Genomic DNA, 17,211 nt, shown 5'->3' on the forward strand with positions numbered 1-17,211 from the left:
CAATCTAATTGCAAATAGATCCATCAAAGTCCCAGTTCCCTGTGAACACAACAGCAAAGGCGGACAGGGTGAGTACCTTCAGTCAAGTGGTCAATCGTTTATTTGCCCCACATCCTCAATTCTCATTACCTTCTAGCCTTTGAATCTCTTCAGCTGTCACTTCCAGTGTTTGATCAGATAGGGAAGCAACTTGGATGACCTGATAGAAGAAAGAATGAAGTGTATAGATGCCTGTATGTCTTTAAACAGAGGCAGTTCTGTCTTTTGTAACAGACGAGGAAACATCAAAGATCTCTTGGTTTAAGGAACTGTCAGTGTCCCCCACTGGAGACTAAATCTCAGGCCTCCTCATTTTGGGAATGGTAATCATACTGCAGATGATAGTTCCAGAAAAAAAAAAAGATTCATTTAAAACATCACATAATAAACTTAAAAGACCAAAAGGACAATTTAGGATAAGAAACGTGAATAAATAATCATATATATTTCAGTCTCAACACGCAGTACTTACAATGACAGAATGGAATCAACAATTCTGCATGCAATGAAGAAATAAATATAATTATGAGTATATGTATCACAACACTGTATACCTACAAACAGTTTTTAAAGCACTTTTCACAGTTCAGCTCCTAAGACCCAAGATCCACCTTGAGGTACATCAATGGAACTCATGTTTGGGGGCCAGAGAGACACTTTGCCCCTAATTTTCAAATGAAAGAAGAAAGTGACTTTCCCAAAGTAACAAAATAGCCCATGGCAATCACCTGGTTTCACGGAGAAAAATGTCCAAACAATCCAGAGACCAGAATTCTAGATTCTAAATATTAAAGCATGCAAGGAAAAAAATAAAACCTAAACCGTGTGATGAGTTAAAGGTGGAATGTACACTTTACTTTATCAAAGAAGACTGTTCATACTACCCTTGAATGAGCACACACACCACGCATCAATCTTCCCATAGGTGAAACGTAAAGAATCAGAAGAAACCCTTCTGCAAACATTACTTAGCCGTGGAATTTAGAAATACTCACATAAACCAGCACAAATTAGAGTCTTTGCTCCAATGGAGGATCGTTCAACTTACCAGCTGGGCAAAAGTTGTAACTTTTAGTCTCTTGAAAAGCTCATCCTTTTTGTATCTATAATCTGAAAAGCAGGATAGGACAAATAATTTTCTAGGTATATTTTTCTTTCTTAGAGGTACTCATTCTTTCTAGTCGTCAAGTTATGTGGTATAATTTTCAAGTGATTTATATGCTTTTCCATATATTATCTCATATACAATCCTCATGGTATGGTCAAAATTAAGTGTGCCACACATTCTTATCACCTCTTTATTCCCCTTCCCCCCCCACCCCTTGCTTTGGCTGGTAGGAAACCTAAAGTTGAATTTACAAGCCATCCTTTTGTGTCTTGTGACTTTACCCCTTGCATTTATTCTGTCTGCTTACCCTTTTTCCCTTTTACTCTGCTGTCTTTCTTTTGACCACCATTTTTGTAAGCCACTTTAAATCCTTTTCAGAACAAAGCAGGGAATAAATGTCTGCATTTTGCAAATGAGGACAGAGACCCAGAGAAGCTCAGTTGCCCCAGGTCAAACAGGTGGTAGGACATTCACACCCTATTATTCTAACTCTGCCCTGAAGGGAGACCGGTTCTGTTCCTGAGGTTACAAATTATGCTGGAGACATAGGACACTTCCCCCCACCCCGCCCCCCCGGGTACCATGCTGGGCATAAAGTTAGGCCTGGTCCTGATAATCTATTCTATCAGTTTCTCCACAACTTCACTTCAGTAAAAATCCACCTACTCAGTGTTCCAAGATGAAAAAGTTCCCGAGATCTGTTGTGCAGCAGTGTCACGTTTAAAAATGGTGAAGATGGTAAATGTGATGTTATATGTGTTTTTTTTTCTTTACCACAATTACAAAAAAATCATTCTGAAACATCAATATTTATTCAGTCCTATCTCGACAGTCCTGAGACACAACTCAAATGGGGGCACTTCTACGCCTGTTTGTTATTTTATTTTTTTTTTAAGATTTTTTGTTTATTTTTTAACAGAGAGAGAGAGACAGCGAGAGAGGGAACCCAAGCAGGGAGAGTGGGAGAGGGAGAAGCAGACTTCCCGCCAAGCACGGAACACGATATAGGACTCGATCCCAGGACCCTGGGATCATGACCTGAGCCGAAGGCAGACGCTTAACGACTGAGCCACCCAGGCGCCCCTACGCCTGTTTGTTATTAACAGTTCTTGATATCACATTGACCAGTCTTAAAATTTAGCCAGTCTCACATGACCTAGTATCTGTCCCACAGAGACATGCTAAAAGTTAGCTTCCTTAAAATTTCCTGAAGATGACTGCCAATTCTGAGTTTTCAGCATCGAACTCCCACCCACCCTTACGCCTCCCTTCACTTCTACATTTTTATATTGGCGCCCATGATTCCTTAAGTACTTCCTCATTATTTCCGAATTACTAAAGGTTAGGAGGATAATTACTAAGGCCTTCACAGCATAGAAGTCGCAGAAACCGAGAATCCTAGCAACAAAGGAAAGGATTAAAGGTATTTAAAAGTATTTACCTGGTGTTCCTAATCATTTCCACGAATTTTCCAAAAACCAACACAGAACGAATCCTTTGGAGGATAACGTTAGCTTGGTTGACCAAACACCTTAGGACTCAGAGTCAGGAAGTAATAGTACTTTAAAAACTAGACTTGCGTCACTCTATCAAGACTCCTGTTACAGTGAAGTCAAGCTTCTCTGTTCTCCATGTCTCAAAGAGAGCCATCTGGCTAATAACTAACCATTACTTCTAGAAAATTCTCAGAATAGCTTCTTCTGGGTACAACAAGGTAACAAACCTAAATGCAAAGGAACTTCTAAGACCTGCCAGGATGCAGACCCAAGAGGCTGGGCAGAAGCTTTCAAAAGTACAGCTGAATAACCACAGTCTCCTCTCAATTGCCACCAATTTGCCCACCAAAAGTCATTTATATAAATCACAATGGCAATAAATCAGCCAATAAAAAGAGTCAACAGCTTTCAAGTAGCTTGCACTGTGACATTTCTCCATTGATATTCTTTTGGTATAGCTGCATAGTTTCAAATATTTCTCCACTTCTTCACATTCCCAGTACAAAAGGTACACATTCAAATCCCCTTTGACTAAGTAGAAATGATCTCTAACGAAAAACAGGCTCTACTATGTTCTACAGATTGGCATTTCTAGCATCCTCTCACAGGTGCTGGGCATCCCGCTGCACATTTGAGCCTGAACTCTACATACCTGGTTCTTGTTTAGAAGGAGAGCCATCGGTAGGACTTTCTGACATTATTACTCAGAGATAAAAGATCAAACTAGATGTTTTACTAGTAAGTTTTAAAGCTTATAAAAAAAGGCTGACTTGGAAAGCTCTGTCGTTCTGTCCTTGCAAGTGCGAACAGAGCTTTAAGGATGGAGCTTCTGCTACGGTCGCTTCTCCCAAACTCCGGGATGGAGACAAAAAAATCCTAGTTTCAGATACGTTATCAAGTTCTGCTTCTCTGGTAAGTCTGGAGTCTCAGAATGCCTCTCTCGAGTTACTGGAAGGACAGAGACCTGACTATCTAGGATGCTTCACACTGGGTCCAGCTAGTGTCATCTAACCACCAGAAGCCAAGAATAGGCTTTGTGAGCAGTCAATAGACACAGAGTGTCTATTTTCCCGAGACAGAGTAGAAAGAATATTCAGATTACAAAGGAATTCTGCGTTTTCAGGGTACTGTTAAAACGCGTTACTAGCAAAGGGAAGTTGGGCTCACAGTGGAAGACAAATCAAAGGAAGTAACAGAACAAGGTTTGTGATTTCACAGAAAGACATGGCATCTAAGGTAACCCATGAAAAGTGATGGGTCTAGGATGTCACGAAACAAGGCAATATTCTCCTCCCTTTTGACCCAAAAGAACATCTACAACAGAAAACAGGAAAAGAGAAGGAAATAGCTTCCAAAGTGTATATCTCAAATCAGAATCTGAAATAATTCTAGTCAGGGAATCAGCACAAAGTGTGTGAAACAAGGTGAGAGGAACCTCCTGTCTTCCTAAAAGGAAGTCCAAAACTTCTAAAGAGGGAAGCAAACATTTTCAAGGACTCTATTCTAGAGGTATTGGTGGTGGTGGGGGGGGGGGCGGTGGAGGGGGGGGAGACCAGCTCCATTTAGAATTTAGATATTAGAGAAACCACATTGTGCTTTTAAGAAATGTTTTAAACAGGGTTCAGCAATCTGGGTGGAACGGGACATTTTCAGGGGACAAATCTTGGTGTGGACATGTGAGCTTACATTAAGCTACGAATGGATAGGAGGCAAAAGGAGATTGCAAGCCCAACCAGAAGCAAGCCAGCTGAATTTTACCTGCTGTGCATGAACTAAGGACAACAACAGTGAAGCATGGGTGAGTAAATGAGATTTTTTTCAAACAGTTTAAAATGGTAATATATACTTAACGAATATATACTTATGTAATGTAAAATATAATAAAAGTACAAAATCTGATATAAAGGATCAAAGAAGAAAAGGATGGTGTGACATTACCCATGAAAAAACAAACGTCTATAACATTAACCTTTATAGCTGAACACGGCAACTATCAAGAGTCAGCATAAAGCTGTTCCTGAGTCCACACTATTGGCTGGGGTTTCTTAATACCGCGGCAATTCAAAAGAAGCAGAAACATTATCATTTAAATTCAAAGGCCTGTGTTATAAAAACAGAAGTTCTGGTTTATTCTGGGTTTGTAATATTCTCTTCCTGAAGGATGTGTATTACCAGAGTGAAGTTCTGAACTACGAACCATCAGAGCGCCTCTTTACTACCATTAGCTAACTACTCCCCTGGCACTGGGTTCCTCTCCTGAGGAGATGAACAAATCCATCTTAGGAAATAGATGTTCCTACTTCTTTAATTCTGGCCTTGGTGTGTACGCTTTCCAGCCATTTTGGACACAGGTTGAAAAATTATGATTTTGTGCAAGGGTGACACACTCGGTGACTAGTAGCTTATCTTTGAAGCAGAGTAGTTTGTAAAAAGGACATGCATGAAATATGATTTTTAATTAAAGGAAAGCAGACTGCAATGAATTCATAAGGCATAGCACCACTTTAAGCTCGCTCTCACCTCTCAATGTCTTTCATGAATAACTGATTAATTTATATGCAAAAGGAGGTTATGAAAGAAGAGATAATATTATTCCTATCTCGGGCATAGAGAGAACGAAGAAGGTAGGAAAGATCATGACCTTGAAAAAGGTCGTGGAGACTGCAGTGCAATGAAACCAGAAGCTCGGACTCTCGCTGCCTAACTAGAGAGCTCATTCTGCATTTCAACACTAACATCTCCGGTGGGATGTCAGTCAGGCAGAACTCGGCCCTCAGGCAACAACCTCAGCAGCTGGCTGGGATGGTACATGGTGTTTCCCACATCCTCCTCGGCACCTGCCAGGCTCGCCCGCCTCCCACAGATCTCCGTGCCTGTCAGCTGTAGGATGGGGCTAAGGTTGTTAATAACCAACTTCTAGAACTTCAGCGCTCTATTTTCCCAAACCATCAATAGTGTTACTCACTTTTTTTGATCTCTTCTAGCTTCTCAATGTATTTAGTCATACTGTTACCTAAAAAGAAAATACGATAGGCTTTTAATGGAAGAAAATGAGTTAATACTGTAAAAACAGAATGGAGTACAAGTATTCCCCAAGCCTTCCTATCCGGTTCTTACGGAATCATAGTAGGTAAATGGGCCTCATTAACACTCTTTTGGATTATACAGCCTCATTAAACGATGAGGAATCAAGGGGAAAGTATTGGCCAAATGTATGGAAAGCGTACATACCCAATAAACACTAGGAAGCCCCAGGCCATACAGATGATCACTTTATATAATCTTTTTTTTTTTTTTTTCTTTTTGAGTCAAGGCTTTCCTCCTCCTTTTATTCCCCCATAATCTTTCTGTGGGGAAGATGTGCCAAGGAGAAAGAAAGAAGCAATGATCTCTGAATGTCTAAAATGTGCCGCTGTGGCTACCCAAGCAAGCCCTTGCTCTCTGCTTAGTCTTTGTGGTTTCCCTCGCTTTCCTGGACTTGGCCTTCAACTGTTCGTGCTGATGCTGCAGCCTGACCTAGACCACACAGTCTGTGCGCTAGTATTCACCATGGATTCCCACCAGTGCGGAGAGCACCAAGCCCTCGTGTTCTGCAGCCTGGTTCTACAATACCAGGGGCTAGCCAAGGTGGTTTGGAGAGTTTCCATACACTAAAACGGGGCCAGGATCCTTTTGGTTTCTGAACGAACTAAGGTCTAGTTCCCAAGCCACGGGCTATTATTTTTTACTGGGCATGCTTCACTTTGATTCAGCATGGCAAGCTCTGCCTGGCATTCGAAAGATACAGCAAAAAAGGGGAAAACTGTTTCAAACTTTCTCATTTCTAAAATTGTGCTCCTAACCTTTAAGCCTTGGGAGGAGCTAGTCAGATTCAGTCCCAAATTCAGATAAAAGAAATGCTTCCAATTAATGGCATGAACTGATGTTTTTTCAGGACTAGCCCGAGCTTTTCTTCATGTTTTAGGTCAGAAGTAGAGAGAGAAAATTCTTGCTCTGAAACCCAAAATACATTTTCAAAAAAACAACTTACATCACGTTATTATTATATCTTTACTTATGAATTCATCAGGGAATAAAATTCCAGAGTCAAAAAAATTTATTTTTTTCCACCTGAAGACACACACTCTCCGGATCAGGATGAGACAGCGGGAAACAGTATAGCCCTAGAGCCAGACTGTGGCCTTCCAAAAGCTCAGAGAGACATGACAGCAGTCAGGGAGGCTGAAAGGCCTGAGCCTTCTCAGGAGAGACACTGAAAATGGCTAAGAGGTCCAAATAGCACCACAGACCAAGAGTAGAATCAAATATGATCTTTTCTAGGTTCTTCAGGCTGGAAGTGACCTGAGATGTGACCGGATCTCCGGAGTGGGAACCACGAATTCTTCCTCAATGCACACCCTTCTCCCCTGCAACTTTGACCTCAGGCGGGAACCCACTGGTCAATACAGTGGGGGAAGAAGACAGGGCAAACATTGTGCTTGCTCTTCGGTGCCCTGCCGTCTTATTCTGAAGCTCTTTTACATGATAGCTTTTGGTTACAAGTGTTCCTGAATCCCCTACATTTGCGTGTTGCTGACCCAGCAGTTAGCTTCTTTTGGCGGGGCAGCTTTGGGCAGTCTCGTCAGAAAGCTAAGGTACAAAAAGGATCACCGATTTGTTCAGCGAATTAGTAACTAAGCCGGGCTGAATGTTCCCAACCTCCTGGTTTGTAATATGGCTCACAAAAACATACTCGTTGTGCTGTTTTAAAAACACGATTTCACCGTGAGGTAAATATGTAGGAAGTGTGACTTCCCTAATAGTAGCAGGTGGGACCCACGTTACGCTCGAAATTCCCCGAGGCACACCACACAAGGAAGACAATAGCCAGCCATATTATATGGTCTTTATTATTAAAAACATCGCATTTCCAATCTAGAGCGGTTTCCACTAGCAAAGTGTCTGAAGGCCATTTCTCAATTAATCAATTATCAGCATTTTCCGAGTATTTACACAGCACTTCATCTTTGTACCAGCAGGGCCTCACACCAACCCTGTGAGGTAGGCCGGCGCTCCTACTGTCTGTTTCTCCCACTAAAGGAGAAGGCAGGCAAGTGCAGTCTTTTGCAGAGGTATACAAATACTTGGCCAAATTAAGCACAAATCTGAGAGGGCGACCGATAAGAAGGTCTTTTCATTATAGACATTCATTCTATCGAAGCAGGGGGGAAAAAGAGAAAATGGAGGATTTCTGCATTGTTGCAGCTGGAGAAAGGCACTAGGAATAGCTGACACAAAAGATCCTTAAACATGATTTTAGAAAATATGAAATGTAGTATTGTACCCCACTTCATAGAACGCTTACATCTTAACTACGCAGCTTATCTTACTGGATCTAATTGCATCTGAAAATAGGCTTTTGACTACCTTTTAAAAAGACTAGAAATGAATCAATTCTATAATTGGCTTATTTATAAATGCAGCTTTGTTTCATACAAAAGGAGCTTAAAAGACTATCAGCAAACCAGTTTTTTTTTTTAACTGAAATTACACATTACTGCTAGATAAATTTTCCGAGACAAGACTTTGATTAAAAAAAAAAAAAATGTCAGTGGCTCCCCATTGCTTCCTGACTAAAGTTTAAACTCCTTGTTCTAGAGCTAAAGGCGCCAACGTCTTACCTGCCTCTTCAATCTTGCCTTAATTACTAAACTTGACAAACTCTCCGTTGGTCTTCTGTTCTCTAACATGTCATCTTGTCCATATAATCATAATAGCTCACCCAGCTGGAAGTGACCTTTCCCTCCTCTGAACTTCTACAGCACTCAGCTCAGCACTCACAAGGCATTTATCATTATACCGCCTTATTTGTGTGCAAGTCTTATCTACCTTCTGATACTGAAAGCCAAAGACTATTTACACAGACACACACACACACACACACACACATCTCTTCCATTGTCTAGCATAAAAGGTACTTGGAATTATTTGCTAAGTGAAATATACTATGAAGATCTACTACCTGAAGAATCCTTATAATGAATTATTTTATAACACAAATTATCATGCCCCAATTTGGCTTGAGTTTTTGGACACCTGATTTTCTTTAAGCTATGCACAACTTGATTATTATTATAGTATATGTTATATACTACCTATGTAACATCCATATTATTTCAAGACTCGGGTAACCTTGAAATGTGTAAGGTGGTATTTAGCTTCTACTTAGTTTATAATTTAAATTGCAAAAAAGATATATATATATATTTATATATATACTTATATATATATAAAAGTTGTGCGATTAGAATCAAGAGAAAGAGACAACCCAACTCTATCAATAGTGCTATGCAAGAGAGAGAACAATCGATAAATGGAGTGACTCGTTCGTTAGATTTTTTCCCTTTGTTTTCCTATAATTTAATAACATTATTCGCACTGAGTCAGTAAGGAAAGCAAGTGATTTTGAGCAGCAGTAATCCAAAGTGGGCAAGATTTATAAGGCACGAACTCAGTTGCTAAGAGACAACTCCATTGCTTTATTTTTCTTCAATATTTCCCTCCTCTACGGAGAAGTTCTTTTGGCTCAGAAGGAGCAGAAAGCATGAAAAGCGGCACAGTGGTCTTTTGTTAATCTCAATAAGTTATATGAGTGTATAGTGCTTTCTGGTTTATAAAAGGCTTTTACATACATTTCTTCCTTTGACATAAAAAACAGAATTAAATACCAAATAAAAGTGAAGAGTACCTAGTCTGGTAATGAGTTTGAGTGCTTAAGATCAAGGCTATTAGCAAATATTCAGACAAAGTAGAGACTAAAGAAGAAAAAAGGACATGACTAGTTTGTGTGGAGATAACGAGTAATGTGAATTTTTAAAAAATTAAAAGTAAGGCTAGAAGAGACGCAGTGGAGAAAAATCTACAGAATTTTAGAAAACTGGACATTTGAAATTAGATTGGATAGAGATTGAAATGAGAGGCTAATGCAGGCGATGAAAGAGTGTAGGACACTGACAAAGGGAGAGCCCTGTGGTTTGGAAAGTGTCCCTTCATCAGCCTGTGGTGCAGTGGAAGGGAAACCCAGAGAGGGTGCTTGAGAATACACAAGAACCCTGCGGTGGAGACCCAACAAAACGCCGTCAGGGATTTCGTCAGAAGCATAATCCATTCATGGCACAGTCTGGCAAGGCTGGGGAGCTGGTAAGAGACACCCAGGCACCTATGGAACAAAAGAAATATTTGAAGTTCAAAATGATTCTGGTATTTCTAGCTGTGGCTATATAGCAGTGTTTGAGTTTATAGGAGAAGTAGAGTCAGAAGCATAGAAATAAAAAATAATCTTTACCCAGGAAGAAGACAGCAGTCTTTGAGGAACTCAAGAGGTGATTTGGGTGAAGACTGGAGATACCACGCAATTCTTGATTTCTTGTGATTAACTCTGAATTGCTCACTGTTTGGTAAGAAAAGATTAAAGACCCATCTATTTAGCCTAGAAATGAGGAATGCTCACTCATACCTGTGCTTATTTTCACTGCTCTGACTGCAGAGCTTAAAAACATACCATAGACAGGGGCTCCTTACTCTCACGGGGCTATAAGGTTACTCTTCTGCTCTCTTAACCAGGACTCCTCACCCTTTGCACCTGTTGGCACACATATAAATGATAATATTTGAACAAAACGCTGGTGTAAATGCTGGCTGCCCCAGGCCCCAATGGCTACCCAGAGAGCTAACAGGACATGTATCGTGGCACATAACCAACCAGCTGTGGCACAAGTGGAAATGTTCTCTGAATACACGGGGAGAGAAGTCACAAAAATGCATAGAAAAAAAAAAAAACATTAAAATCCTCCCCTGAAATTGGGGCTCCTGGGTGGCTCAGTCGTTAAGCGTCTGCCTTCAGCTCAGGTCATGGTCCCAGGGTCCTGGGATCGAGCCCCGCATCGGGCTCCCTGCTCAGCGGGAAGCCTGCTCCTCCCTCTCCCACTTCCCCTGCTTCTGTTCCCTCTCTCACTTTGTCTCTCTCTGTCAAATAAATAAATAAAATCTTTAAAAAAAAAATCCTCCCCTGAGATTGACTTTAAAATAATTTCTAAGTTTGAAACAACAAAAAAAATCGAACACTAGGATAGCCCCACACTGACTTTAAAATAGTTTTAAGCAATGAAGTACACTTTGGCCCTTCCAAAAGCTATTATAAAACTAGTTTGGGAGACTTCTTACTCCAAGAAGATGAAGTAGATGTATTTTACTCCTCCAGCTAAGTACAACAAAAACACTGAACAACCTACAAAATGGGAGAAAGTATTTGCAAATCATATTTCTGATAAGGGTCTAGTATCCAGTATATGTAAAAGAACTCTTATAACACAGCAATAGGAAAAAAAAAAAAACAAGTACAAACTAGGCCAGTGATTTGAATAGGTATTTCTCTATAGGAGATACACAAATGCCAATAAGCACATAAAAAGGTGCTCAACATCATTAGTCATTAGAAAAATGCAAATCAAAACCACAATGCGATACCACTTCATATCTGCAAAGATGACTATAATCAAAATGATGGACAGTAACAAGCATCATCAAGGATGTGGAGAAAAAGAGCCCTCCTACATTACTGGTGAGAATGCAAAGTAGTGCAGCTGCTTTGGAAAACAGTTTGGCAATTCCTCAAAAAATTAAACACAGAGTTACCACATACGGTCCTATGTGACTCCTAGGTATATAACCAAGAGAATTAAAAGCATATATTCACACAAAAATTTGTACATTAATGTTTATAGCAGCATTATGGCCAAAAAGTATAAACAACCCAAATGTCCATTAATTGACGAGTGGATAAACAAAATGTAGAATATATTTATACAATAGAATATTATTTGGCAGTAAAAAATAATGAAGTATTGATACATGTTGCAACATAGACAGATCTTCAACCCATATGCTAAGTGAAAGAAGCCAGACACAAAAGGCCACATATTACATGATTCCTTTTATGTGAAATGTTCAGAATAGGCAAACTCACAGATACAGAAAGCAGATTAGTGGTTATCAGGGACTGGAAAAAGTAAGGAATGGGAAGTGATTGCTCTTGGATATTGGCTTTCTTTTTGGGATGACAAAAATGTTCTGCAATTAGAATGATGATGGTGTCACAACTTTGTGAATGTACTAAAAACTTCTGAACCGCTTAAAAGGTTAACAGTGTGAATTTTATGGTATGTAAATTATATCTCAATTTAAGAAAATAACATCAATTATAAAAAAAAATTGATTAAAAAAACCCAAAACCCTGGACATTATTTATAAAATAGAAAAGAAGACTTGATAGGTTAGAGAGAAGAAGGCAGACTGGGGACCTCAGGACCCAAGAAATGGCATGATAGTTGGGTTACTTGGCTTTTTGTGTTATCTGTCTGTCTGTCTGTTTGTTTGCCTCATATATCTTAGACTTGGAGCTAAAGAAGCCAGGATCCAGAAACACCAATGGAGAGAGAGGGAAAAAAAAATCCCTAACAAAAGCCTGCTGTCCCCACCCAAAGGCCTAGGGAAGGGGCAGCCTAGCAAGCCAGAAAACTATCAGACAATAACTGCTTTACTCCAACCAAACATCACCCTCACCTGTCAGCAAAAGTTGGGGAGGGGGAGGGGGCGTGCGGGCTTGATTTCTATCCTTGCTGGGCTATGATGAGGTGACATCAAAGCACCAGAAAGAGGATCAAGGAGGTGGGGATGGGAAAGTACTCAAAGGTATAATGGCTGAAGACTTCCCCCATTTGACAAGAAACATAAATCTATAGATGTACATAGAAGCCCAGTGAATGCCAAACAAGATAAACCCAAAGAAACCCATATCAAGATACATCATAATCAAACTTCTGAAAACTAAAGAAAAAAAGAACCTTGAAAGCAGCAAGAGAAAAAAATGACACCTTACCTATATGGGAAGAACAGTTCAACTGATAGCAGATTCTTCATCAGAAATCACGGCATCCAGAAGAAAGTGGAACAATATTGCTGAAGTGCTTAAAGGAAGTAATTGTCAACCTCGGCTCCCACACTCAGAGAAAATACCCTTCAGGAACGAAAGGAAATCAAGACATTTTGCAGATGAAGGGAAACTCAGAGGTTTTACCTTTAGGGTAGGGTTCTTTAGGGTAGGCCTTACCAGCAGACCTACCCTAAAGAATGGCTAAAGAAAGTTCTCTAATCAAAAAGGAAAAGTAGGGGCACTGGGCTGACTCAGTCAGTGGAGTGTGTGACTCTTGATCTTGGGGTTGTGAGTTTGAGCCCCACATTGGGTGTAGAGATTACATAAAATAAAATCTTTAAAAAAAAGTATTAAAAAAAAAAAAGAAAGGAAAAGGAAAAGAATGAACCTTGAAACCTCAGGAAAGAAGAATATAGAAAGCAAAAATACACATATGTACATTTTTTCAAGTGCCTATGGAATATATGCCAAGATAGACCATATCCTGAGCAATAAAATGAACATCAATGCATTTTTAAAGGTATTTTTAAAAGATTTTATTTATTTAATTGAGAGAGAGAGCATGAGCAGGGGGAGGGGCAGACTCCCCGCTGAGCAGAGAGCCTGACATGGGGCTCAATCCCAGGACCTGGGATCATGGCCTGAGCAGAGGCAGACGCTTAACCGACTGAGCCACCCAGGCGCCCCTAAAAGTCACCGTTTTAAAGTGTATAATTCATAATACACAATATCTTCCCGAAAACAGAACAAGAGGAATACTTTCCAACTCATTTTATGATGCTGGTGTTACCCTGCTACTAAAACTAGACAAAGACAGTCCCCCTCCCCCCCCACAAAAAAAATTACAAACCAATCTACCTCATTAATATAAACGCAAAAATCTTTAGCCCAATAATAAATAGAATTGAGCAATATATAACAAGAGTTACACACCATGACTAAGTGAGGTTTAGTCCATAGATGCAGCAATAGTACAATATTTGCAAATCAAGGTAATCCACCATATTAACCAGCTAAAGACAAAATCATATAATTATATCAATCGATGCAGTGAAACCATTTGTTAAAATTCAACAGTTATTCATGATGGAAAATTCTCGGAAAAACAGGAATAGGAGGAAACTTCCTCAATCAGGTACAGCTAACCTTGTACTTGATGATGAAAGACTGAATGTGTTCCCCCTAAGATCAGGGAAAAGGCAAGGATATTCACTCTTATCGCTCTTATTTGACATAGTTCTGGAAGTCCTAGCCAGTGCAATATAAGGCAATAAAAGGAAATAAAAGACATATACGGACTGGAAAGGAATAAATAAAACTTCTTTTCTGTAAATGACATCGCTGTCTACAGAGAAAAGCCCAAGGAATCTATGAGAAAAGCCCAAGGAATCTACAAAAAAAAAAAAACAAAAAAAACCCACAACCAAAACCCCCAACAAACAAACAAACTCCTCTTGTACTTAATAAGTGAATCTAGCAAAGTCCTAGGATTCAGGAGAAACATACAAAAATCAGCTGTATTTCTATACATTAGCAATGAACACGATGACACCAAAATTAAAAAGACAATACCATTTACCATTGCTAAACAAAAAATGAAATACTTAGGTGTAAATCTAACAAAACATGTACAGGACACTTATGCAGCAAACTATACAGTGTTAATGAAAGAAACCCAAAGAAGATCTAAACACATGGAGAGACATACAATGGTCCCCCCCTTTATCCTCAGGGGATATATATTCCAAGATCCCCCCCATGGACACCTGCAACCACAGATAGTACCAAACCTGTATGTACTGTGTTTTTCCTAAACATACATACCTATGATAAAGTTTAATTTATAAATTAGGCACAGTAAGAGATTAACAACAATAACTAATAATAAAAAAGAACAATTATGATACATACTACAATAAAAGTTATGTGAAAGCGGTCTCTCTGTTTCTCAAAACATCTTCTACCCTTCTTCTTGTGATGATGTGAGATAATAAAATGACTGCGTGATGAGAAGTGAGGTGAATGACATAGGCATTGTGATGTAGCATGAAACTACTTTCGACCTTCTGAGATACATCAGGAGGAGGAGTGTCTGCTTCCAGACCGTGGGTAATTGAAACTGGAAAGTGAAATCCCAGATGCGGGGTAGAGGGGACTACTGTACTATAGTAATGGATTGGAAAACTCGACATAGTAAAGATGTCAATTTTTCCTAAATTGATATATGGGTTCAGTGCAACACCTATCAAAATCAGAGCAATGCTTTTTTCATAAATGTAAATGAGATTATTCTAAAATTACATGGATTCCAAAGGAATTGGAATAGCTAAAATAATGTGTAAGGAAAAATAAAGTGGGAGTAATCAGTCTAACCAATTTTAATCAAGCCTGTGAGATATTGGCAGAGGGATAGACACATAGATCAATGGAACAGAAGAGAGAACCCAGAAATGGATCCACATAAATATGCCAAACTGTTTTTTGACAAAGGTGAATGTGCAAAATTCAGTAGAGGAAAGGAAGGCTCTTAACAAATGGTGCTAGAGCAACTGGACATCCATAAGCAAAAAGTTAACTCTGATCTAAGCTGCATAAGCAAAAAGTTAACTCTGATCTAAGCTGCATATCTTGTACAGAAATTACCTCAAAATGTATTATTTTCTCTTTTTTTTTTTGATATTTTTATTATTTATTTATTTGAGAGAGAGTAAAAGCAGGAGCAGAGGGGGAGCAGCAGAGGGAGAGGGAGAAGCAGACTCTCCGCTGAGCAGGGAGCCCGACATGGGGCTTGATCCCAGGACTCTGGGATCATAACCTGAGCCAAAGGCAGATGCTTAACCGACTGAGCCACCCAGGTGCCCCCCTTTTTTCCCTTAATTTTTAAATTTATTTATCGAAGTGCATTGTTGACTTAAATGTAAAATAAAACTTTTAGGAAAAAACCTTGATAGAAAATTTCTGGGTCTGGTCTCGGCAAAGAGTTCCTAGACTTAACAGCAAAAGCATGATCCAGAAAAGAAACACTGATACACTGGACTTCACCACAATTAAAAACATAGGCTTTTCAAAAGACCCTGTCAGGAGAATGAAAAGACAAGCTACAGACTGGAGAAAATATTTGCAAACCATGCATCCAACAAAGGAATGGTAGCTAGAATGTATAAGCAACACTCCACACTCAAGTTAGAGAGCAAACAATCCAATTAGAACATAGGCATAAGACATGAAGGGATACTTCACTGAGTCAGATATACAGATGGCAAATAAGTACACAAAGACCTGTTCAACATCGTTAGCCATCAGGGAAACACACATCAAAACTGCAGTGAGATGCCACTACTCATCTATCCGAATGGCTAAAATGAAAAATGGCGACACCACCAAATGCCTGTGAGGATGTGGGGAAACTGGAGCATTCATGCATTGCTGGTAGTAATGTAAAATGGTCTAGCTACTCTGGAAAACAGTTTGGCAGTTCTCAAAAAACTGCAAATGCAACTATCATATGACCCAGTAATTGCACTTCTGGGCGTTTATCTGGGAGAAATGAAGGCTTGGACTCAAACAAAAATCAAAACATGAATGTTTATAGCACCTGTATTTGTAATAGTTAACAAGTGGAAACAATCCAGATGTCCTTCAACAGATAAATGGTCAAACTGTGGCACTTCCATACCATGGACTACTACTCAGTAAATAAAAAGGTATCAACTAACAAATGTAACAACCTGAATGAATCTCCAGAGAATTATGCTGAGTGCAAAGCCAATTCAAAAAAAGTTGCATATTGTATGATTCCACTTATATAGCATCAGTGAAATGACAAAATTATAGAATTGAAGAACAGATCAGTGGTTGTCAGGGGTTAGGAGAGGGTGAGGGTAGAAAGTGGATATGCCTCTAAAAGGACAACATGAGGTATCCTTGCGTGCTGGAAATGTTCTCTATCTAGACTTGTATGTATCAATGTCAGTACCATGGTTATGATACTGTATAGTTTCCATAAGATGTTACTACGGGAAACTGGGTAAAGGGTACACGGAATCTCTCTGTATGGTTTCTTAAAATTGTGAATCTACAATTACTTCAAAATAAAAAGTTTAATTAGGAAAACATTAGTTTAAAACTCTGAGGATATAAAAGGCTATAGGCAATTACTATGAATTATAAAAAGCAGACTGAAGTATCTCAATTTAAAAAAATTGAAATTAATTTCAGGTACTATTTATTATTAAGTCAAATTTTGGTTATGAATTGAGGAATGGAAGGGAAAGAAATGGGTTTTTGTTCACAAATCCCAATTCAATTTCCAGGAGAAAAACCTATGAAGATACAGACAAATCTATGTATCTGAAATAAACCTCAGCTCTTAAAAATTTTCATTTTAAGAAGGTTCTAAGAGAAATGCATTCCTTTATAGTTGTCTTTTAAATGTTATCCGGACGCCTCGAAAAAATATATGGCATTTTTAATCAAAGTGCTTCCTTCACAGAATAGCTTATTCCAGAGAGTGGATCACAGGTGCAGTTGGGGTGGGGGGGATAGAGATGGAGGAGTTGAAGGCATTTGTGGTAGAAGGAATGAGGCTGGGGGAAAAG

At 39.3% G+C, this 17,211-nt stretch overlaps 1 protein-coding gene across 2 annotated transcripts in view; it reads right to left on the bottom strand.

The window, feature by feature from the left end:
• Window positions 1–17,211, bottom strand: part of CEP41 (centrosomal protein 41) — a 43,375-nt gene that overhangs the window by 11,183 nt on the left and 14,981 nt on the right. The window contains exons 3-6 of one of the 2 annotated variants that reach the window (XM_035021117.1): window positions 6,486–6,636; window positions 5,609–5,656; window positions 1,088–1,149; window positions 130–199 (exon numbers count right to left, since the gene is read on the bottom strand). In XM_035021117.1, coding sequence (XP_034877008.1) covers window positions 130–199; window positions 1,088–1,149; window positions 5,609–5,648 — 172 coding nt within the window. In that variant the 5' untranslated portion in view covers window positions 5,649–5,656; window positions 6,486–6,636. The remainder of the gene's footprint in view (window positions 1–129; window positions 200–1,087; window positions 1,150–5,608; window positions 5,657–6,485; window positions 6,637–17,211) is intronic. The other variant, XM_035021116.1, reaches the window with a different exon arrangement.

The sequence above is a fragment of the Mirounga leonina genome, unplaced genomic scaffold (genome assembly GCF_011800145.1).
Source record: "Mirounga leonina isolate KUSES-001 unplaced genomic scaffold, KU_Mleo_1.0 Mir_174, whole genome shotgun sequence".
NCBI classification, from domain to species: Eukaryota; Metazoa; Chordata; class Mammalia; order Carnivora; family Phocidae; genus Mirounga; species Mirounga leonina.